Source organism: Heterodontus francisci, chromosome 4 (assembly GCF_036365525.1).
Source record: "Heterodontus francisci isolate sHetFra1 chromosome 4, sHetFra1.hap1, whole genome shotgun sequence".
NCBI classification, from domain to species: Eukaryota; Metazoa; Chordata; class Chondrichthyes; order Heterodontiformes; family Heterodontidae; genus Heterodontus; species Heterodontus francisci.
In genome coordinates, this window is record NC_090374.1 from 178,556,868 (window position 1) to 178,582,669 (window position 25,802).

Sequence of the window (25,802 nt, forward strand, 5' to 3'; positions counted from 1 at the left end):
TAAGACCAAGGCCCCTGGCTGTCCTCTCGGGTAGAAGTAGAAGTGAGAGATCTCATGGCACTTCACAAACACCATGGGAGTTCGCCTGGTGACCTGGCCAGCATTAATCCCTCAACCACCACCATAAAAAAAAAACCCAGATTACCTGATCATTTAACTCATTGCTGTTTCTAGGACCTTGCTGTGTGCAAATTCACTGCTGTATTTCCCAACATTACAACAGGTTCTTCATTGGCTGTAAAATGATTTGGAATGCCCTGAAAAGCACTACATAAATTGCAGTTCTTAAATTTCTTAAAAATTCCAGGAAGGGTAGTGAATTCTCAAAATTTCCAGGAAGGGTAGTGAAGTCTTATAACTTCCAGGAAGGATAATGAAGGTGAAAATCCTGGGATCGTTTGAAGAAAGCATTGGACGTTGAAATGAGAGGAGCTTCCAAGTTCTGACTGTGGAAGAATTCAAACAAATCCCAACTGACTTTCTCGTAGAGGAGTGCTTGAGTTCTCGCGTGGTGACCTGACCATACGGAACTGTAGCGAAGCCTGTTGATTGACGTCCGATCTAACCAATCAGACGGTCCCAAAATGTAGAAACATTCGAAATGAACGTTAGCTTGGAATTTTCGCGGTGGTGCAGCAACGCCAGAAAAAAATCCTGATTTAATGCAATAAATTTATAAAATATAACAGCGACATTTATAAACTTTTCATATTTTTGACACAAAAAATCTAACGTGTTAGGTTGAGTGCTGTTGAGCAATATTTGGAAAGAAGTGGAGCAAAGGGCACAATCAAGGAGGGGGTGGGTTTCATTGATTAGTCATTGTGACTTCCTCCCCCACTAAAACCGACGGCCACCAGCTGGTAACCGGGCTCTATTTCTGAACCTTGCCACTCCGGTGCTTTCCTGAAGATGTTGCAAAACTCGGGGTAAGCAGATTCTTAAGCAAACGTATATATTTTATCTAAAAACAAGAGATAAACAAACAAGGTATAATAATTGTACCGAAGTTTGTTGATCGCTTTTTATGAAATATTTACGGTTTATGCACATTCTTGTCCTGAAAGTTAACAATCTTTCTTCTTCCCTTTCTGCTTAAAATTAAACAAAATACCCGAATGGCATGTAGCCAAGTTACAAGTAGTGATTTTTAAAGAAATGTAGTAACGCCTGGGACAAAAAAAATTACAGTTCCAAGGCGACAATGTCATTATATAGTTAGCCGTTAAAAATAATGAGACCTCTGATAGTTTATTACAAAGAGCGTTGTCTGACTAGGTGGGGTTGGTAATACCACAATTAATTTCCTTTGTAGGAATGCAAGAAAAAAAAGTATAATTGTGTATTCATGATTGGAGCGATTGCTGTATCAAGGGTCATTGGAAAGAGCTGAAATGGGAATGTGAACACATTTTTTAATGTATACCTATATTAAAGGCTTTGAAGAGTTACTTTTTGGGCCTTCCGATCTACAAAGTCCTCTCTTTTGAATGCGGTACTAATATAACGTAAGCAAACTATTTAACTTGGTCTGAATGGTCAGAAGTACAGAACCCAAGAGCAAAATGCAACATTAATAAGCTTTGAGTGCAAGTTTACACAATGTTGCTTTTGCCCCTGGTAGAGCAATCGATGTGTGTATCAGACTTACATACCAACATATGAATTTGGAGGAGTAGGCCACTCGGCCCCACACTCCTGCTCCGCAGTTCAACAAGATCATGGCTGACCTGATTGTAACTTCAATTCCACATTCCCACCTACCTCCAATAACCTTTTACTTCCATGCTTATCAAGAATCTATCTACCTCTGCCTTAAAAATATTCAGACTCTGCTACCACCACCTTTTTAAGGAAGAGAATTCCAAAGACTCACGACGCTCTGAAAGAAAAAATTTCTCCTCATCTCTGTCTTAAATGGGTGACCCTTTATTTTTAAATAGCAACCCCTCATTCTATCTTCTCCCACATGAGGAAACATCCTTTCCACTAATGGTGCACACTTCAGACAAGGGAATTAGCACTAAACTAGATTGCTCATTTCCATCTCTCATTAGCTGCTTTTAAAAAAAAGTTAAAGCTTTCAGGCTATTAAAATCAATATGATTGATGGAAGAAAATCCAGTTGTGAGAAATCTAATGCACAAGTCAAGTGATTGGGTGGGAAGCAAGTAGTGAATGATTTAAGGGAGTGAGAGACTCAGAGCCAAAAGAAACCAGTTCAATCCTTGTTGATACAACTTCCCTCACTTAAGTGTCTAACGCATAAACAAGCACCCCAATTAATCATGCATTTTTTGGTGTGGACACCAGAATATATCAACTGCATCCCTGACCATGATAATATCAGGACACCTGTTAACCAATAAAATTAAATCAGATTCAAAACTGAATAAAACCAATGCTAACATAAAATTTATAGCACAGTAACAGGCCATTTGGCCCAACTGGTCTGTGCTGGCACTTTACGCTCAACAAAAGCCTTCTCCCACTACTTCATCTCACCCTATCTACAGAGGTGTCTCAAGGTTCCTACACAGAAATAGATAGTCAACAGTGATGTTTTATCAATGTTCTCCATTAGGGATATCCTGATTAAACTAAGTCACAGATGAGCATTGCATTGGTAATGATATCCAGTACTTGGTGACTGCCCAGATATATGCGTGTTAATCCACAGCATTGCCCTTATTTTGTGTATGTATTACACATATAATTTACGCAAAGTAATTAGAAATATACATGCTAAACTGGAAAGTTAGCAACATTTCCATCACGTCTTCCATTTTTAAATTACTTGGAGAGGCTACAGCACTGCTCAGTACTCCAAAACGACTTATGTTGTGGTGCGATTATCAATAGGTTGAAATCTAGGAGACGTCCAGACCAGAAATAATCATCATAAAATTGGTTCAGGTGAAGTAAGACCTTTAGCCATTTAATCTCATACTTTCCAGGACACAGGGAGGATCTCCCTGCTCTTGAAAAAGTGCCACTCGGTTCAACATCCTAAAGGTCATTATTCACCAAGGAGAAGGACTTGGTGGATGATGAGCCGAGGGAAGGGAGTGTAGATAGTCTCAGTCATCTCATTATCAAAAAGGAGGAGGTGTTGGGTGTCTTGCAAAGCATTAAGGTAGATAAGTCCCCGGGGCCTGATGGGATCTACCCCAGAATACTGAGGGAGGCAAGGGAAGAAATTGCTGGGGCCTTGACAGAAATCTTTGTATCCTCATTGGCTACAGGTGAGGTCCCAGAGAACTGGAGAATAGCCAATGTTGTTCCTTTGTTTAAGAAGGGTAGCAAGGATAATCCAGGAAATTATAGGCCGGTGAGCCTTACATCAGTGGTAGGGAAATTATTAGAGGATTCTTCGGGACAGGATTTACTCCCATTTGGAAAAAACGGACTTATTAGTGAGAGGCAGCATGGTTTTGTGAACAGGAGGTCGTGTCTCACTAATTTGATTGAGTTTTTTGAGGAAGTGACAAAGATGATTGATGAAGGAAGGGCAGTGGATGTTATCTATATGGACTTCAGTAAAGCCTTTGACAAGGTCCCTCATGGCAGACTGGTACAAAAGGTGAAGTCACATGGGATCAGAGGGGAGCTGGCAAGATGGATACAGAACTGGCTCGGTCATAGACAGAGGGTAGCAGTGGAAGGGTGCTTTTCTGAATGGAGGGATGTGATTAGTGGTGTTCCGCAGGGATCAGTGCTGGGACCTCTGCTGTTTGTAGTATATATAAATGATTTGGAGGAAAATGTAGCTGGTCTGATTAGTAAGTTTGTGGACGACACAAAGGTTGGTGGAGTTGCAGACAGTGATGAGGATTGTCAGAGGATGCAGCAGGATATAGATCGGTTGGAGACTTGGGCGGAGAAATGGCAGATGGCGTTTAATCCGGACAAATGTGAGGTAATGCATTTTTAAAGGTCTAATGCAGGTGGGAAGTATACAGTAAATGGCAGAACCCTTAGGAGTATTGACAGGCAGAGAGATCTGGGCGTACCGGTCCACAGGTCACTGAAAGTGGCAACGCAGGTGGATAAGGTAGTCAAGAAGGCATACGGCATGCTTGCCTTCATCGGTCGGGGCATAGAATATAAAAATAGGCAAGTCATGCTGCAGCTGTAAAGAACTTTAGGTAGGCCACACTTAGAATATTGCATGCAATTCTGGTCGCCACACTACCAGAAGGACGTGGAGGCTTTGGAGAGGGTACAGAAGAGGTTTACCAGGATGTTGCCTGGTCTGGAGGGCATTAGCTATGAGGAGAGGTTGGATAAACTGGGATTGTTTTCACTGGAATGACGGAGGTGGAGGGGCCACATGATAGAGGTTTACAAAGTTATAAGCGGCATGGACAGAGTGGATAGTCAGAAGCTTTTTCCCAGGGTGGAAGAGTCAGTTACTAGGGGACATAGGTTTAAGGTGAGAGGGGCAAAGTTTAGAGGGGATGTGCGCGGCAAATTCTTTACACAGAGGGTGGTGAGTGCCTGGAACTTGTTGCCGGGGGAGGTGGTGGAAGCAGGTACCATAGAGATGTTTAAGAGGCATCTTGACAAATACATGAATAGGATGGGAATAGAGGGATACGGACCCCGGAAGTGCAGAACGTTTTAGTTTAGGCAGGCATCAAGATCGGCGCAGGCTTGGAGGGCCGAATGGCCTGTTCCTGTGCTGTACTGTTCTTCGTTCTTTGTTCTTTGACAGCACCCCCGACAGCACAATGCTACCTCAATACTGCACAGAGGTGGCAAGCTCGATTATGTGCTCAAGTCTCTGGAGTGAGACTTGATTTTAAGTTTCTGACTGCCAAGGCTGACACCTAAAAGTTCCCTCTTCATTCTCTCTTTGCAATCCCTTTCCTAACAAGCTGTTTATCACAATATTTTGTGGATGATTTTTTCCTTCCTCCTTTTCAAGCCTATACGTATCTCTCTCGCTGCCTTCAAAAGTCTTTCATTCTACCTTTAGGTGACCTTATTTCCTGTTCAATGTCCACTTGATGACCTTGAAAAGCATTTGGACATGTTCCACAATGAGATACATACACAAAATCAAATACTGAGAGCCAACAGCAAGGGACGGGACGGGGGGGTGGTGAAGAGAAACAGCAGGATGGCAGGAAATCACAGCCGAGCCCAATCCTGTATTCACTTGGCATCCACACATTTCCAGCAAGGATCAATGGCTCTAAGCAAAGTCGAGGGGGCAAATGGAGCACCAATCTATCTGAGATCAGTTAAATCACCAAACATCCCCCTCTCTGCCCCAAGATAAAACCTGGGGCCTACATTGTTTGTATAGCTCAACTACTCAATGCTGTAACCAGCTAAGATTTCAGGGTTTTTTTTTCCTGAGAGCTTATCAGCATAGAATTAGCTACTTGTAATGCAAATTATAGTGTAACAAGATAGGATTATTTAATGACCTCATAGTGAAGGTGCCCTTAGGCAGCAGCGATCATAATATGACTGAATTTTACATTCAGTTTGAGGGAGAGAATAGTGGGTCTGACTAGTATTTTAAACTTAAGTAAGGGCAGTTATGAGGGCATGAAAGCAGAGTGAGCAAAAGTGAATTGGCATAGTAGGTTAAAGGGATAGGTCAACAGAGATGCAGTGGCAGACATTTAAGGGGATATTTCAGAATACACAAGATCCATTCCAACAAGAAAGAAAAATTCCAAGGGGAGGACCCATTTAGTGGTTCACTAAAAAAGTTAAAGATAGTATCAAACTTAAAGAAAAAGCATATAATTGCACAAAGATGGGTGGCAGGTCAGAAGATTGGACAGAATATAAAAAGCTGCAAAGAACGAATAAAAGATTAATAAGGAGGAAAAACTTGAGTACGAGAGAAAGCTGGAGAGGAAAATAAAAACAGATAGTCAGTTTCTATCGATATTTTAAAAAGTGAAGTGTTAACAAAGTGGGCGTTGGTTCTATAGAAAGTGAGCCAAGACAGGAGATGACCCCACTCACTTTTGGATTGTCACCATGACAAAAGTTATGGGTTCTCTTGGAAAGATTGATGAGGGTAAAATTAGAGTACGAAAGAAAGCTAGTTAGAAATATAAAAACAGTAAGCGCTTCTATAGATATTTAAAAAGGAAAAGTTAACAAAGTGAGCATTGGTCCTATAGAAAGTGAGTCTGGGGAATTAATAAGGGAAAATAAGGAGATGGTAGATGAATTGAACAGGTATTTTGCATCAGCCTTCACCATAAAGGATACAAATAATATTCCAGAAATAGCAGTAAATCAGGAAACAGAAGGGAGGGAGGAACTCAAAATTACAATCACCAGGAAAGTGGTACTGAGCAAGTTGTTAGATCTATGGGCTGACAAATCCCTGGGTCCTGATGGACTTCATCCTAGGGTGTTAACAGAAGTGGCTAGTAAGATAGTTAATGCGTTGGTTTTAATTTTCCAAATTTCCCTAGATTCGGGGAAGGTTCTATTAAATTGGAAAATAGCGAATATAACTCCTTTATCCAAAAAGGAAGGGAGACAGAAAGCAGGAAACTACAGGCCAGTTAGCTTAACATCTGTCATAGGGAAAATGTTGGAAACAAAGGCATTATAGCAGGGCGCTTAGAAAAATGAAAGATAATCAGGCAGAGTCAACATGGAAATCTTTGAAGAAGTAACATGTGCTGTGGATAAAGGGGAACCAGTGGATGTATTGTATTTAGATTTCCAGAAGGCATCAGATAAGGTGCCACAGCAAAGATTATTGCAGAAAATAAAAGCTTATGGTATAGGGGTAACATTTTGGCATTGATAGAAGATTGGCTGGCTAACAGGAAACGGAGAGTAGGCAAAATGGGTCATTTTCTGGTTGGCAAGATGTAATGAGGTGTGCCGCAGAGATCAGTGCTGGGGCCTGAACTTTTTACAATTTATGTAAATGACTTTGGATGAAGGGACCAAAGGTGTGGTTGCTAGTTTTGCTGATGGCGCAAAGAAAAGTAGGATAGTAACTTCTGAAGAGGACATAAGGAGGATACAAAGGGATATAGATAGGTTAAGTGAGTGGGAAAAGATCTGGAAAATGGTAAATTGTCCATTTTGGCAGGAAGAATAAAAAAGCATATTATCTCAATGGTGAGAGATTGCAGAACTTTGAGATGCAGAGGGATCTGGTGTCCTAGTGCATGAATTGTAAAAGATTAGTGTGTAGGTACAAGTAATTAAGAAAGCTAATAGAATGTTATCATTTATTGCGAGGGGAATTGAGTACAAAAGTAGGGAGGTTATGCTTCAGTTATACAGGTCATGGGTGAGACCACATCTGGAGTACTGTGTACAGCATTGGTCTCCTTATTTAAAAAAGGATATAAATGCATTGGAAGCAGTTCAGAGAAGGTTTACTAGACTAATACCTGGAATAGGCAGGTTGCCTTATGAGGAAAGATTGGACAGACTAAGCTTGTATCTGCTGGAATTTAGAAAAGAAGAGGCGACTTGATTAAAGCATATGAGATCGTGAGGGGTCTTGTGCTATGGCCCATAACTTCAGTTGTACCAAGTCACAATTTTATTGTTGATCTCCTCTTGGCTGCAAAAAGAATAGTGCATTTTGTTTTCGCATTAACAAGTGTGTGAGGATTGATTAAATTCATACAGTATGTCTAAGAGCTACGAAGCATCGTCTGCAACCATTTACAATACTGACGTTCCAGATTTGAACAGTACTGGAGATCACAGTGAAGACAGTTATATTCAGTGTGATATGGCAACTTTTTTTATTTAAGGCTTACGAGTCAGTATGGTGGTTATTTAAATCATGCTGTTGACATTGTTCAAAATGGAAAGGAATAAGCAATGGTAAGTGAAAGAATTGGGAAATAGTTTTTTTTTCAGAATTAAAGTGCTTGTTGTGACATATTTTCTTTGGAACAGATTCTCAGCATTAGCATGATGACAAGGCAAATGTCTGGGTAATGGGGGTTTTGTATGCCACCATTTTCTGATAGGTCTGCTGATACTTCTGGGAGGCATGTTTCCAAATAAAGCTGTGTGTAAAAAAAAAAAAAGATTTTCAAAAGAACACATTAATAGATCTCCCATAGCATTGCTGAGGATGAGTTAGAGGTTTAGCCTATTGGAAAGGGTTCTGGGCTATGACAAAGGGAAAGATGCTAGGGTTGGGCAGAGATGCGCACAGAAAATGCAATGATTTGATTCTTGGGAAGTACCTAGTGTTCCTTACTGCAGGTTGATAAAGAAATACATCTGTTCCCCTCGTGTACCACAGTTACATAATGATCCCTGTACATTTAGTTGCATGACTAGACAATCCTTTAAATATTGTTACTGTGTTCAAATTTAGCTTGAGTTCACACTTTATCTTGTTTTGACTTGATGCAAATTTACAGTCATTTTAATAATGCTTTCCTGGCTCCTGGTGCTGTCATTCGTCAGGTATTTTCCATCCCTTAAGAACGGTGAAAAGTGCAGAGCTTATACATGGCAAGACCTGGCATGCTCTGTGAAACATAGAAAATAGGAGCAAGAGTAGGCCATTCGGCCCGTCGGGCCTGCTCTGCCATTCAAAAAAGATCATGGCTGATCACCTAATTCAGTACCCTGTTCCTGCTTTCTCTCCATATCCCTTGATACCTTTGGCATGAAGAAATATATCTATCTCCTTAAATATATTTAATGACTTGGCCTCCACTGCCTTCTGTAGTAGAGAAGTCCACAGGTTCACCACCCTCTGAGTTAAGAAATTTTTCCTCATCTCGGTTCTGAATGACATACCCTGTATCCTCAGACTGTGACCCCTGGTTCTGGACTCCCCAGCTATCAGGAACAGCCTCGCTGCATCTAGCCTGTCTAGTCCTGTTAGAATTTTCTAGGTTTCTATGAGATCCCCTCTCATTCATCTAAACTCTAGTGAATATAGGCCTAGTCGACCCAATCTCTCCTCATACGCCAATCATGCCATCGCAGGAATCAGCCTAGTAAATCTTCTTTGCCCTCCCTCCGAGGCAAGAATATCCTTCCTCAGATAAGGAGACCAAAATTGCACACAATACTCCAGATGTGGTCTCAGCAAGGCCCTGTATAACTGCAGTAAGACATCCTTGCTCCTGTACTCAAATCTTCTTGCAATGAAGGCCAACATACCATTCGCCTTCCTAACTGCTTGTTGCACCTGAATGCTTGCTTTCAGCGACTGTTGTATAAGGACACTCAGGTCTCGTTGCACCTCCCCCTTTCCCAATCTGTCACCATTCACATAATCTGCCCTTCTGTTTTTACAACCAAAGTGGATAACCTCACATTTATCCACGTTATACTGCATCTGCATGCCCATGATTGGCATTGATCATTTTTACAATGGCAAAAAAAAGACCTGCTCATAGCTGATCCTCTCTCTGCAGAATGTAGTGATGATCATGCAACACCAAAGGGGAGGTAACTGTAAACTACATTGTGTGAGCTGTAGTGCTCAATTGTTTACAGTGACTGACTTGTGTATTCTGGAGTTGCAGCCTGCTATCCAGTTGAGGCTTTTTACTCAACTGATGGAATGATTGAGCCGTTTTATAAAGATTGCAGCATTATACCATATGATGAATGGTATGTTGTTCTGCTTCGTTGAAGGCCTCAAAAATCTAATTGCTTTTAAGTAAACACTGGATGGAGTCATTCAGAGTTCATTTATATTTGGTCATTTGGTGGGGTTGGGAGAACACCCAGTCCCCATTATAACAATAATTAAATTTATACAGATTAATATTTAATCTGAAAGATAATGTATAAATTAGCAGAAGACTTTATCAACACTTGGAAAAGGTTTCTCATTTTTTGAATGGCATAGTTTTCATGTCAGCAGTGGTAAGGTGAGGACAAGTTTGAGATAAAAAGCTATTGGGGATCTGTTGAATGTGCATATATGGCTGGATGTCCCCATAACTCTGTCAGAGAGTGACTTCCAGCATAGAAAGAGGCCATCCGGCCCATGAAGTCCATGCTGGCTGTCTGTAATCCAGTCAGTCCCATTCCACTGCTCTATCCCCGTACCCCTTCAAGTTTATTTTTCTCAAATGCTGTTCCAATTTCCTTTTGAAATCATTGATCAACTCCACTTCCACCACCCTCGCAGGCAGTGAGCTCCAGGTCATTACCAGTTGCTGTGTTTAAAAAAAAAAAACAAGTTCTTCCTCACATTCCCCTCCATATCTTTTGCCCAAAACCTTCAGTCTCTTTCCCTTAATCCTTGTACCATCAGCTGAGGGGAACAGTTTTTCTTAGTCTGCCTTAGAACCTGTCATAGTTCATGAATAAATCACAGGAATTTGTTTAAAAACAATTAAGATTTCCATTGAACCAGAGTCAGGTTATTTATGGGAAAACAGACTGGATTAACTTTGTAATTGTGCAGTTAAGGTGACTTATAAAAACATTGCTAGCCTGAATATCGAGCACCAACTTGACCACTATTTGACCATTGTTTTTCGGTTCCCACTCCAAACTCTGTTCCCTAGCTACAGACTCCATTCTTCTCCCGGGCAGCAGTCTGAGATTAAGCCAGTCTGTTCGCAACCTTGGTGTCACATTTGACCCCAAGATGAGCTTCTAACCTCATATTCGTGCCATCATTCGTGCCTATTTCTTCTTGCGTATCATTGCTCAACTTTGCCCCTGTCTCTGCTCATCTGTTGCTGAAACCCTCATTTGTGCCGCCTTTACCTCTGGACTTGACTATTCCAATGCACTGCTGGCTGGTCTCCCACATTCTACCCTCCATAAACTTTAGGTTACACAGAACTCTGCTGCCTTTGTCTTAACTCGCACAAAGTCCTGTTTCCCCTATCACCCCTGTGGTCGCTGACATACATTGGCTCCTGGTCAAGCAACGCCTTGGATTTTAAAATTCTTATCCTTGTTTTCAAATCTCTTTGTGGCCTTTCCCTTCCCTATCTCTAATTTCCTCCAGCCCCACAATCCTCCGAAATAGCTGCGGTCCTCTAATTCTGGGCTCTTGTGCATCCCTGATTTTAATTGCTTTATCTTTGGTGGCCTCGCTTTCAGTTGCCTAGGCCTCAAACTCTGAAATACCCTCTCTACATCCCTCTGCCTCTCCACTTCACTTTCTTCCTTTAAGACAGTCCTTAAAACCTACCTGTTTGACCAAGCTTTTGGTTGTTGAACCTAATATCTACTTTTGTGGCTTGGTGTCGTACTTTGTTTTATATTGCTCCTGTGAAGCACCTTGGGATGTTTTATTACATTACAGGTACTATATAAATATAAGTTGTTGTTGAAGGAGAACAGGGGAGTTTCTCCTGGTGTCCTAGCCCACATTGACCCCTCCACCAGCACCACTAAAACCATGTAATTGGTCATCTACCTACAAATGAGCTGCAGCTTTTCTCGGCATCACAAATTCAAGAGTACGTCATTGGCTGCAGTGTGCTTTGGGCCATCCTCAGACTGTGAAGGGTGCTACATAAATGTAAATTCTTTCTTTCCATCTTTATTTTTGCAGTATGGTATGGATGATATCACCTAGCCTGGTGTTGTCTTAGGGGATGTATATTTTAGGAAGTCATTCTGCAGTTTGATGCGATGGTGCACTGAGGAGGAATGCATTGGTACATTCAGATGGATAAATGACTAATTTAAAAAAAAATATCAACCAGCCTTCCTCTTCGGATTGTTGGAATGTTCTCTTTTCTTTTCATTCCCATTTCCTGAGAGACTAAGCACCTTGGCCCCAGGGCTCTGCACATGTCCATCTGTGGCCAAGTCAAGATGCAAGAGACTGCGTGGGGGTTCTGTGTCCTTGATTCATCCTAAAAACTAGTGTGTGTATGTGGGAATTCGACAAGATTTCTCTGCTTGCACTCTAACGTATTGTAATTTTAAGTTGAGGTCTTGAGCAATGTCACTGGGATTTTTTCTGTGTGTATCATCCAAGTCAGGATCTGTCCCTGTTCACAATCAGAAATTCTCTTGAGATTGCTTTTTGAGCTGTGAAAGTGTTAGGTATAACTTTTACTGGTGTAGTGTTGGAAATGCCAGTGTAAGTAAAATGAAATGTTCCAGTCATACGTGAGAGAATTTCTGCCATGATTGGTACTGATAAAAGTAATTTCATTTTGAGGTCAAAATATTGTTTTTTGGTCTGTCCTTTTCCCCCTCCACCTCTCTTGAAGGGATCGACAACTTCTTGGAGTATGCTTCCACAGGTACCCACATTAAAATGTTGTTATTCACATGTGTGAGCTTTCTGCTTGACCAAAGAACCTGATTCTGTCCTCTCCTGATGACCCCCAGTTATTCTTGCAGTAGGGGACGATGCATAGTGATTAGGCATTCAAGTCCTGCCTAAACCAGAAGTAGAAACCCCAACACTGAGATCAGCCAGAAAGAACAACTTGTATTTCTACAGCACCTTTCACAACCTCAGGATCTCCCAAAGGGCTTTTCAGCCAATGAAGTTCTTCTGAAGTGCAGTCACTGTTGTAAGGAGATGCAGAAGCCAATTTGTGCACGGCAAGCTCCCACAAACAGCAGTGTGATATTGAGCAGATAATCTGTTTCTAGTGATATTGATTTAGGGCTAAATGTTGGTCAGGACGCAAGGAGAACTCCCCTGGCCATCATCGAAAAAGTGCTAGGAGATCTTTTACATCCACCTGAGAGGGCAGATGGGGGCTTCAGTTTAACGTTTCATCCGACGAACCGCATCTCCAACAGTGCAGCACTCCTTCAGTGCTACACTGGAGTGTCAGCCTGGATTCTTGTGCTCAAGCCTCTCATGGCACTTCTGATTGCAAGGCGAATGAGCTACTGAATGAACCGCAGCTAACACGTCTCTTTCTGTATTTTATAGCCAGCACGATACAGACCGGGGATGCATCTGTTCCGCTACTTCGAATCGCAGAATGGTTTCAGCACAGAAGGAGGCCATTTTGCCCATTGTGTCTGTGCCGGCTCTCTGCAGGAGCAACTTTCCTAGTCCCAGTCCTGTGCCTTTTCCTTGTAGCCCTGCAATCATTTTCTCTTCAGATAATTATTCGGTTCTATTTTGAAGGCCTTGATAGAATCAGCCTCCACTACACTCCCAGGCAGTGCATTCCAGATCCTAACCACTCGCTGTGTTTATAAAAAAAAAAAAAGTTTTTCCTTGCGTCGCTGTTGCTTCTGCCAATCATCTTATATTGGTATCCTCTGGTTCTGGATCTTTTGGCCAGTGGGAACAATTTCTCCCTACTTACTCTGCCAAACCCCTCATGATTTTGAACACCTCTATCAAATCTCCTCTTAATCTGCTCTTCTCTAAGGAGAACAGACCCAGCTCTTTCAATCTATCCACGTAACTAAAGTTCCTCATCCCTGGAACCATTCTCGTGAATCTTTTCTCCATGCTGTTGAATGCCTTCTCCTCCTTCCTAAAGTGTCCAGAACTGGACTCATAACTCCAGTTTTTGGATAAATTCACTGGGTCATTGGGGGCTGCTCAAATAAGATTTGCTTGAGATATAAGTTAATTATTTAGTTATTAATTATTAAGTCTGACAATTTAACATTTCAAATATTTTCAGCACTTAGTTGATTTTCATTCTATATGTTATGATCTGAATGTGAATTTTTGCTGTTTTTTTTTTAAAAAAGGGCATCATATTGAAGTTTCAATCAAGTGATGGTTAGTAATTGTGAGAAGCCTTGGCATGCGATAATGTAGAATTTTGTCTGCTGTGCTTGCGGTGTTCTATGGAATATCACTATTTCATCAACAATAACTTGCATTTATATAGCACCTTTAACGTAGTAAAATGCCCAAAGGCTCTTGTTACGGCCACGTGGTATATGTGGGTTGTTTCCAATGTTCAACTCCCCACCTGACAGCAGCGAGTGTGTTTTGTTTGAGTTTAACCCCTTGGTGTTTTATTTTTCAAATAAATGGACAGTGACATGTTTTCTTGTCGTTTTCAAAACAGAAAATCAAAAATGTATTGATCAATATGCCTTATCCTGAAATTGTCACAACAGCAGCCATTTGCATTTGCTCTCACAAACACACAAGAAGAGAACAGATAGAGAAGGAAAAAGAGGAAAGTGATTTTTAGTGGGGGAGGTCACAATAAACCTATTGAAGTCTCTTGGAAATCGAGTTCGTGTTGAGTGCAGGCCTGAGATGATTGTAGATTTCTCTCTCAATTGAAAGTTCAGTTGAAGATGTTGGATCACTTCTAGTTCACTGCTGTCTAATGTAGATGTAGGATTCTATAACAGGGCATGTGCCTCCTGGCTTGCTGGAAAACAAGCTGCTAGATGTTGCTTCTCTTCTCTCTTTTCTCAGGGATCTCTATCTAGGCTGTCTTTTTTTTTAAAGGTAAAGCAGTGTTACTTCTCCCCTCCTGGTAGGAGATGCTCTAGTCTCTTTGCCATGGTGATCACACAATGGCCCAGGACGTGGCCACTTCATACTGTCTTTGTTTCAGAAGAAGACATACAATTCTGGATTGTTTTAGAATGGGTACGATTGACACCTCTTAGCTTTGAAAATGTTTCCTGTGTCCCTGTCAGATAGTTTGAATCCACAAAGGCCAATTTGGACCATTGTTCACCTTTTAAAATAAAGGTTTTTTAAAAAATAACCCTTCAAATTTAGGCCATAATTTGTATCATTGCACTGCTTGTGTGTGTAGCACTCTTCCACAGCGTTACATTTGTCACCAAATCACAAAAGCAGGTGGCCAAAAGCTGGATCAATGAGGTAGGCTTTAAGGAGCATCTTAAAGGAGGAGAAGAGGTCAAGAGGTTCAGGGAAGGAATTCCAGAACTAATTGGGGATGTGCAAGAGTCCAGATTTGGAGCAGCACAGCAATCTCGAAGGGTTGTTGAGCTGGAGGAGGTTACAGAGGTGACATGAATCCGAAATATTGCATTGAAAAAAACTCCAATGGTAGCAATTGACCACCAGCAACAGTGGGTCCATTCCTCTTGGAGCACTTTTATTAACATATCTGGATAAAGCACACGTCATGACGAATGACATTACTCGCAGATAAAATAATACTGATTCTGAATATTGCTGTGTTAGTGATTCAACCTAAATTACTTAGGAGTACATTGGTTTTTAACTGAGATTTCTGTGTTAAACTGCAGAGTTGTAAATGAGCTGTACAGTACCAATACTAAATATATTTCCACAACTAAGATTATTGGTACGGGATTCAAAACAGAGACTGCCAAGACAGGAGATGACCCCACTCACTTTTGGATTGTCACCATGACGAACGTTATGGGTTCTCTTGGAAAGATTGATGAGGGTAAAATTAGAGTACGAAAGAAAGCTAGTTAGAAATATAAAAACAGTAAGCGCTTCTATAGATATTTAAAAAGGAAAAGTTAACAAAGTGAGCGTTGGTCCTATAGAAAGTGAGTCTGGGGAATTAATAAGGGAAACTAAGGAGATGGCAGATGAATTGAATAAATATTTTGCATCGGTTTTCACTCAAGAGGATGCAAGTAACATTCCAGAAATAGCTGTAAATCAGGAAATGGAAGGGAGGGAGGAACTCAAGAAAATTGCAATCACTAGGGAAGTGGTATTGAAAACATTGTTGGAGCTGCGGGCTGACAAGTCCCCAGGTCCTGATGGACTTGATCCTAGGGTCCTAAAAAAAGTGGCTCGTGAGATAGTATATGCGTTGGTTTCAATTTTCCAAAATTCCCTAGATTCGGGAAATGTTCCTTTAAATTGGAAAATAGCCAGTGTAACTCCTTTATTCAAAAAGGGAGGGAGACAGAAAGCAGGAAACTACAGGCCAGTTAGATTTTTTTGATTAAGATTTAGAGATACAGCACTGAAACAGGCCCTTCGGCCCACCGAGTCTGTGCCGACCATTAACCACCCATTTATACTAATCCTACACTAATCCCATATTCCTACCATATTCTCACCTGTCCCTATAATTCCCCTACCACCTACCTATACTAGGGGCAATTTATAATGTCCAATTTACCTATCAACCTGCAAGTCTTTTGGCTGTGGGAGGAAACCGGAGCACCCGGAGGAAACCCACGCAGACACAGGGAGAACTTGCAAACTCCACACAGGCAGTACCCAGAATTGAACCCGGGTCGCTGGAGCTGTGAGGCTGCGGTGCTAACCACTGTGCCGCCCTTAACATCTGTCTTAGGGAAAATTTTAGAAGCTATTATTCAAGACATTAGAGCAGGGTACTTAAAAAAAAAAAAAAAATTCAAAGTAATTAGGCAGAGGCAACATGGTTTTGTGAAAGGGAAATCATGTTTGACCAATTTATTGGAGTTCTTTGAAGAAGTAACACGTGCTGTGGATAAAGGAGAACTGGTGGATCTACTGGACTTAGATTTCCAGAAGATATTTGATAAGGTGCCACATCAAAGGCTATTGCTGAAAATAAAAGCTCATGGTGTAGGGGATAACATATTGGCATGGATAGAAGATTGGCTAGCTAACAGGAAACAGTGTAGATATAAATTGGTCATTTTCTGGTTGGCAAGATGGAACGAGGGATGTGCCACAGGGATCAGTGCTGGGCCTCAACTTGTTACAATTTATGTAAATGACTTTGGATGAAGGGAACAAAGGTGTGGTTGCTAAATTTGCTGTTGAGACAAAGATAGGTAGGAAAGTGACTTGTGAAGAGGACATGAGGCTACAAGGATATAGATAGGTCAAGTGAGTGGGCAAAGATCAAGCAAATGGAATATAATGTGGGAAAATGTGAAATTGTCCATTTTAGCAGGAAGAATAAAAAAGAAACATATTATCTAAATGGTGAGAGATTGCAGAGCTCTGAGTTGCAGAGGGATCTGGGTGTCCTCGTGCATGAAAGGTTAGTATGCAGGTTCAGCAAGTAATTAGGAAAGCAAATAGAATGTTATCATTTCTTGCTAGGGGAATTGAATACAAAAGTAGGGAGGATATGCTTCAGTTATTCAGGGCATTGGTGAGACCACATCTGGAGTACTGTGTACAGTATTGGTCTCCTTATTTAAAAAAGGATATAAATGCATTAGAAGCAGTTCAGAGAAGGTTGACTAGACTAATACCTGGAATAGGTGGGTTGTCTTATGAGCAAAGGTTAGGCTTATATCCGCTGAAATTTAAAAGAGAAAGCGACTTGATTGAAACGTATAAGATCCTGAGGGTCTGGACAGGGGGATGTGGAAAAGATGTTTCCTCATGTGGGAGAAGATAAAACAAGGGGTCACTATTTAAAGATAAGGGGTCGCCCATTTAAGACCAAGATGAGGAGAAACTTTTTCTTGAGGGTTATGTGTCTTTGGAACGCTCTTCTCCAAAAGGCGGTGGAAGCAGAGCCTTTAAATATTTTTAAGGCAGAGATAGATTCTTGATAAACAAAGGGGTGAAAGGTTATCGGGGATAGGTGGGAATGTGGAGTCGAGGTTACAATCAAATCAGCCATGATCTTGTTGAATGGCGGAATGGCGGAGTGGGCTCGAGGGGCCGAGTGACCTGCTCCTGCTCCTAATTCGTATGTTGGTATGAAACATTTCTCTTTTTATTATGTAATATAAAACACAGACAGGGCGACAGCACAGAACACACAAATGTATACATAGAGGGTTGGTTGAAGTTACAACAGCTTGCCTTTATATAGCACCTCTAATGTAATAGAACATCCCAAGGTGCTTCACAAGGGCAACTATAAAACAAAATATAGTACTGAGCAGCATAAGGAAATATTGGGGCAGATGCGCAAAATCATGGTCAAAGAGGTAGGTTTTAAGGACCATTTTAAAGGAGGAAAGCGAGGTGGAAAGGTGTAGGGAGGGAATTCTAGAGCTTAGGGCCGAGGCAGCAGAAGGCATGGCTACCAATGGTGGAGTGATTAAAATTACACGCAAAGAGCTGCTGTAGAGACTTTACAGTGTGTGGGAGTGCAATGGGAATATGTTGATGTTGGAATGTGTTCACTAATCAAGGGTCAGGTTTGGGTAATTTGATAGGGCAATGACCTCTGAGTCAGAAGCTCATGGTTCCAAGCACCAACCCAGAGATCTGAGCACATTATCTCGGCTGACACTCCAGTGCAAAGAGGATGCTTTATTCTCTGACGAGACTTAAACCTAGTATGCTGTTTCAGATGCATGTAAAAGATTCCACATAACTATTAGAAGAGCACGGGAGTTCTCCCGTTGTCTTGATCAACACTATCCTTCAACCAACATCACTTTTTAAAAAAATCAGTCATTCTGCTAATTGTGTGTGGGACCTTGCTGTATGTTAATTATCTGCCAAGTTTCCCAAGTTAAATGACTGCACTTCAAAAATAGCTCAGTGGTTATGAGGCACTTCGGGACATCCTGAGGTCTTGAAAGGTGCTCTGAAAAAGCAAGTTCTGTTTTTAGTTCTTCAAATCAGCCATGCTGCTTGTTGGTCAATGGCCAATTGCACAGTCTTGGTCTAGAGTGAAGTATCAGTGTTCTTTGCCTTGATCTAGGGCAGTGATGGTTGGAAAATAATGCAGATTTTATCTTCACTGATTTATTATTTCAAGGCCACCTCCATTTCATTCACTAATTCCTCCTTTGTAGCTACGCAGCAGTAACACATCAGCGATCTGACAGTAGCGGTGTTAGATCTTGAACGTTGGCAGCAGGTGCTGATCTATATTGCAAACCAAACTAGCATGGCCCCTTGCATTGTCACTGACAGTCATAAATGTACTACAGCTTGCAAAATGAGGTAGAGCTGTGTAGTTATTTGGCGAGACTTGCGAGATACTTAATTTTATGCTTGTTTGCTGTGCAGTGGGTCGCAAGCATGTGAAGTTTAACGCTCTGGTATCTGGAGCTGGTAAAGCTGACGTAACTTCTGCTGGCGTCGCCTTAACCTACCTGGATAGCTGGTTTACTAGCTAATTGCAAATCCGTGGAGCAAAAACTGTAGCCATGATTTGTTTGTTGCCTATCATAGCCCTCCATACAACTGTATTTCAATTCTAACTTATTTCCTTTCTGTATGTTTGCAACCTTGAAAGACAATTGCAGACAAGGCAGTTCATTTCATACTACACCTGAAGTATTTAAAATGTTAAATTTTGAAAGCTCACCTCCAAGGTTGGTGAGGATTTGAATTGAGAACTTTTTCAGACTATTGTATTACATTTGCACCCTAACAGCACTCTTCATTGGTTTTCTTGGTGTCATATTTAATATTGCACTCTTTATTTATCTACTCCGCTTGCAATGCCAGTGCAGTGCTGGCAGGTGAGTACAGTACAAAGTACAATCCTTGCTTCTGTACTAAGCATGGAGGCCATGTAGAGTCATAGAGTTTTACAGCACAGAAACAGGCCCTTCGGCCCATCATGTCTGTGCCAGCCATCAAGCACCTATCTATTCTAATCCCATTTTCCAGCTCTTGGCCTGTAGCCTTGTATGCTATGGCATTTCAATTGAACATCTAAATACTTCTTAAATGTTGTGAGGGTTCCTGCCTCCACCACTCCTTCAGGTAGTGTGTTCCAGATTCAAGATCGAGACTAAATTAAAATCTAGCATGCCGCATGTAAATTTTAGTTGAAGGAAAGACATAATTTTTAACTGTGAGTTAAAACCCAGAGTTTTAACCCTGTCTCCCAACTTTGAGACAGCCCTGACTTTCATATGTTGCCTTAGACTTTGGTCTAATTTGGCATTCCTGATTCTTGAAGGCAGTGTTCTCATGATTTGTTGGGCTCTAGTCTGCACACAGCTGTTTAATCCATTATCATGTGTTAACACTTTTGCATATCAGTGTTAAGCTTTGCAAAGGGTCAACCTTTTTGCTTGGTTAGGAGTTAAAATTTTGAAGCTCCAGATAAACTGTATGCATTATCAGACTGCTGGAGCTTGGCCCTCAATCTTGTCATGGCGCACTTCAACTACAGTGCTTATGGAAAGACAGACTTGCATTCATTTAGCGCAGTCACAGCAGTGCCTCACAAACTGCTATGAGATAATGACCAGATAGTGATATTGATTGAAGGATAAGTATTGACCAAGACCCTGGGGTGAATTCCTTTTGCTCTTCTTCAAATAGTCTTATGAGTTCTTATACATCCATTTTAGAGACAGATGGGAATTCAGTTTGACATCTGAAAGACGACAACTTGGACAGTGCAGCAGTCCCTCAGTACCACAGTGGGAGTGTCAGCCTCGATTTTCCAAAATCCTAAAGTGGGACTTAGACACAACCTTCTGACTCAGAGGCAAGAGTGCTACACACTGAGCCACGCTTGGCAGTTGTGTGGGCCTGCCCCACTTGAATGTCAAACTAGCCTATCCATGGCTGTTCTGAAAACAAATCTAATTTTTACAATTTGCATGATGTAGTGACCTTTTTCTATATTTTAAGCTGACATTATTGCTGTAGGAATAGCCAATATTGTGATACCACCACCAAAAACAGCCAATTTTTCTTACTCAATTTAAAATATTGCTGTTGCATGTGGCTTTATAAGGGGATTTTAATGTGTTAAGGTTAAAATTTCTATTATTGTTGGATCATTGTCATCACTTAACAATATATATTGCATACACTACCGTTCCGCTGTTAGATATCCTCTGTACCAGAGGATGAAGGGCAACTATCTTCCGAAACCAACAGCTCAGAGACAGGCGTGTAGCTACAAACCATTTCTCAAATTTACCACTGTTTAAAATTCTCATCTTTTTGTTTTTAAGTCTCTTCATGGCCTCACCCATCCCTATTTCTGAATGCCCGACAAACCTCCGAAATCTTTGTGATCCTGCAATTCTTGCCTTTTGGACATCCCCGATTTTCATCACTGCACCATGCCTTCAGCTGCCAAGGCCCAAAGCTCTAGAATTCCCTCCCTAAACCTCTCCGCCACTCTGCCTCTCTCTCCTCTTTTAATCCCTCCTTAAAATGTACGTCTTTGGCCAAGTTTTTGGTCACCTTATGTGGCTTGGTGTCAGGTTTTGTCTGATAACATTCCTGAGCAGCCCCTTGGGGCATGTTACTACATTCAAGGCTCTATATAAATGCAAGTTGTTAAAGGTGGTACATAAATGAAATTGTTAATTATACACTGGTCCGTGAAATATCAAGAAAAAGAGAGAAAATATGTTTTTGAAATCTTAAAATAACAATCCCTCCATGTCCTTGTAGGATTTCAATCCCATTGGTCTGGTCTGTGCGTGCAGTCTCTCCAGTCCAGCTTGGATCCTGGTGCAGAGACTCAATTCTTCAATATAATTGCACGATGTTTCGTTCGAGGCTTTATGTTTATCGTTTGAAAGTTAGTTTTCCCCCCCCCCCCCCCACCGTCCCCCTCCTTTATTTTGGAGGCTAAAATGTTCAAGCTCTGAATGCACTGCTCCTCTAATCAAGCTGCTGGAGCATGACTCCCAACTCCTGTTAATGTCTGTCATTGAACCAGATTGAAATGTGGTATTGAGCTTTTTTGCAGCTGTAAAGATGCAAATTTTGAATTTTGCCAAATTCTGTGAATGCCACAGAGATATGACCAGCTCGTTTCACAAATATGTAAAATGTAATGTTTTCAGTGGAAACTTCACTTGTAACTTATTCTCTTCTCTCATCCAATTAAGAAAAGAAAATCCCATTTTAGTCTTAAGAGCTGAGGAGAGTAAGTGCCCTCTCTTATAAAGGATACCCAACAGGGTGACTATAGTGTATCAAAAGTGCATTGCTGACTGTTGGCTAACATTACCACCATGATAGAACTTTGGGTAAACCATGCTGATGCCATGCGGCGGACAGTCGGAAGAATTCCACGGAAACTCACCCCTCTCTGTTGGAAATAGTAACCCTGTGGTGAGCAGAGAGCTAGTTAACCCAGAGTATGGTCGCTGTCCTCTGATAGCTAAGCTGTGAAGAAAGATTATGGAAAAGTGGGCTTTTTCTCTTTAGAAAAGGGGAGACTTTTGAAAAGAGCTATTTAAAACTCTAAGATGCTGTTATGTGGGCACTTGGTAGAGGAAGAGTTTTGAACGTTGTGCGTTCACCTCTGGGACATGGATTTGAATGCGACCCAGGATGGCGGGATGAATGTGCATTTAAGGGGAAGCTAGATAAACACACGAGGGAGAAAAGAATATAAGGAGATTCTGATAGGGTGAGATGAAGTAGGGTGGGAAGAAGCTCGTATGGAGCATAAATACTGGCATAGACCAGTTGGACCAACTGGCCTGTTCCTGATTTGTAAATTCTATCATTTTTTTTGACAGACTTTTGGTTCAAAAAAACAAGCCAATATATTGTGGAAGTAACTTGGAATTCAGACAGAACCATTTCATGCGAAGGATGACAGATACAAAATAAACTGACAGGAAAGATCATTGAAGAAAATGTCCTAAATGGGTTTAAATGTGTTTCTGAAAACCAGAATGGCAGAAGAGGTGATCTAGAAGTTAAATAAAAAGTTTGGGCCAGATGGCACATTATTCTCCCGAGCTCGCTAAGTTCCCAGGTTCATTTCTGAGGCTGCGCCAGGTTACCTGATCTCAGCTGCACAGTAATAGAAGGTGACATATTTGCCTTTATTGTCTCATGGCTCGTGTCTGAAAGATGGGCACTTAGGCAAGGCATTGGAGGGTGTGCTGTGCCCATCAATTTTACTGTAGCAAGGAGGAGGTGGTTTCAAAAAAAAGTATGCAGTCTCTTTAGTTTTATTTCAAAAGTTGAACAAAACAAGTTCTAATGGATTTCTTTCCTTGTATCCCCTTTAGGAAACTAGCAGGGCGTACTCTCTTCATTACAGGTGCCAGTCGTGGCATTGGCAAAGCGATCGCCTTGAAGGCCGCCAAGGATGGTGCTAATATTGTCATTGCTGCTAAAACTGCACAGGCACACCCTAAGTTACCAGGCACAATATACACTGCAGCAGAGGAGAGTAAGTAAATTGGTTACTTGGATTTATTGAAATAGAATATAGACGCAAGGAGATCATGCAATTTCAAAGCCTGAGAAAGGGCACTGAGGAAGTTTACCAGGATGTTGTCATAGATGAGGGACTTGAGTTATAAGGAGAGGTTGGAAAAGTTGGAGTAGTTCTCTCTGGAAGATAGAAAATCAATAGTGACCTAATAGATATTTTCAAGTTGAGGGGTTTTGATAAGGTAGATAGAGAAAAATTATTCTTTTGGGCGAATGGCTCAATACCCAGAGGTCTTAAATTCAAAATTATTGGGAAAAATTCTGGAGGGGCGATGAGAATTTCTTTTCGCTGTTGGGATATGGAACTTTCGACCTGAAAAGGTGGTGGTTGCTAATTCCATAAACAATTTTAAAGGGAGTTGGGCACGTGCTTCAGGATGAAGAACTTACAGGGTTATGGACAAAAAGCAGGATGTTGGACGAAGCAAAACAGCTCTTTGAAAGAGTCAGCAGAGGCATAGTGGGCCAAATAGTCTCCTACTGTAAGTTTCCCTGATCCTATAAGATGCCGTTAAATTGCCAGCTGGTTGGTTGGTTGTATATCCAGCATCATTTCAGTGTGGGAGTACGTTGGTGCTGAGGTTAAATGGCCTTGCACCCAAAATACGTAGGAATGGGCCCAGGTTTGAGCACCATTCTGCTTCGTCCTAAAATGTGGCTGTGCTGAATGGAGGCTACTGCATCTTCTGCTAAAAGGGAAGGGTCATGCTGGTGCACTCCATTGCAGATCAATTAAAGCAGTTGTTGAAGCGAAATTTCTTGATGATAAAAAGGTGTCAAAATAAACCTGCACGGCAGATTTGCTATGCAATGATTGTGGGATATTCAACAACAGCAACTTGCATTTATATAGTGCTTTGAACTAAAAAAGGTCCCATGATGTTTCACAGGAGTGTCATCAAACACAATTTGACACTGAGCCGCATGTAGGCCAAGCAACAGAAGCTTGGTCAAAAAGGTAGGTTTTAAGGAGCATCATAAAGGAGGAGAGAGAGAGATCGAGAGGCGGAGAGAATTGGTGTGGGGATTCCAGAGCCTATACCTGAAAACGCAGCTGCCAGTGATGCAATGATTAAAATCTGGGATAAGGAAGATGCCAGAATTGATGGAGTGCCAAGAATTCGAAGGGTTAAAAGAAGCACTTGATTTTTAGTGCCTTTCACGACCACCAGATGTCCCAAAGCACTTTACGCTCAATGAAGTACTTTTGAAGTGTAGTCACTGTTGTAATGTGTGAAACGCAGCACCAATTTGCACACAGCAAGCTCCCTCAAACATCAGTAAATGACCAGATAATCTGTTTTTGTGATGTTGATTGATGGATTGGCCAAGGCACCAGGGAGAGCTCCCCTGCTCTTTTTCAAATTAGTGCCATGAGATCTTTTGTGTCTGCTTCAGAGAGCAGACGGGGCCTTGGTTTAATGTTTCATCCAAAAGATGGTATCTTCAACAGAGCAGCACTCCCTCAGTACTATCAGCCTTGATTTTTCTGCTCAAGTCCTGGAATGGGACTTGAACCCACAACCTTCTGCCTCAGAGGCGAGAATGCTACCCATTGAGCCACGGCTGACCCTAAATTGTAGGGCTGGTGGAGGTTACGTAGATAAGGAGTTGTAAGTCCATGGAGGAATTTGAAAACCAGAATGAGAATTTAAAAATAAAGTGTTTGCCAGGCGAGGCAGAGTTTTGGCTGAGCTCCAATTTACAGAGGCCTGCCTGGAGACCATTAGAATAGCTGAGTCTGGAGGTAGCAAAGGCATGGATTAGGGTTTTAGCGGCAGGTAAACTGAGACAGGGGCCTGTATGGAACTGTGATCTGAACACTGCATTTTATAATACCTGCCGGACAAAGTTACAACAGGATTTCTTCCAGACCAGGAGTGTTTTGTCAGGAGATTGTGAAACACTCTCTTCAGTGGCTGACGTTTTGCAAAGGGTCAGTTTCTCTGATTGCAAGCACTGGTGAAGACAAAACAGCTACACTGAGAGCTCAAGTATCTTGGCGTATGCTTGATTCAGCAATGCTGTGTTTTCGCAACTCTATGCCTTTTCCATGGATTTCTATTCTGCAGAGTGATTGAAGGTGAAAAATCCTTTGTGATTATTTTAGGAGGTGAGCCCTGATAATACCTGGGTTGTGTGTGAAGGTGAGCTAGCATTCTTGGAAGCACGGATAGCGAATTGGTAGCCACTTACCACATGCTATTGTCAAGTCTCTTTTTTTCCCACTTACCTTCGTATGGGCAGTTTAGAGCACATCACTGTGGTCTGTGAATAAGCTAGTTTCCCACCCCTTTGACTGAATTACCCCATGTGCTGGTTGGGCACATTGAATGAAAAAATGTTTGTCTGTTGTTGCAGTTAATTGCTGAGAATAGTGCATCATAATTTAACCTCGGAGTCACACAGTGAAATAAAACCCAATTGTTCATATGCTTGAATAATTTGAAAACTAAATCCTGCCATCTGTCAATGTCCTACACATGTGCTGCAGGCAAAATAAAACTTCCTGAACACTGCATAGGCATGAATTGTGTCTAACACAGGTCCAAGTTTTTTGTCTTTGTGGGTCTCTTGGGCATATTTCAAGAAATCAGAAAGAAAATTGAAATACATGTTTCCCCTTAATTTATGTTCCTCTCAGCCCATGGAGAAGCATCCAATCTCTCGTGTGCCCTCCCCTCACACTTCTTGCATGATGTACTGAGGTCCAGACCTCTGCATGGAGCCATGTCTCAACACTCTAGGACTTTGCATTGGTGCTCTAAAAGACAGTGTGGAGACTTTAAAAGAGATGTTTTTGATATTCCATAAATGCATTTCAGGGAAGATAGATAAGTTCATG

The 25,802-nt window shown here is 41.5% G+C and overlaps 1 protein-coding gene across 1 annotated transcript in view; it reads left to right on the plus strand.

The window, feature by feature from the left end:
* Positions 1-821: 821 nt before the first annotated feature.
* Positions 822-25,802, plus strand: part of hsdl2 (hydroxysteroid dehydrogenase like 2) — a 118,599-nt gene continuing 93,618 nt past the window's right edge. The window contains exons 1-2 of the mRNA XM_068030662.1: positions 822-929; positions 22,750-22,913. Of these exons, the coding sequence (XP_067886763.1) occupies positions 913-929; positions 22,750-22,913 (181 nt within the window). The 5' untranslated portion in view covers positions 822-912. The remainder of the gene's footprint in view (positions 930-22,749; positions 22,914-25,802) is intronic.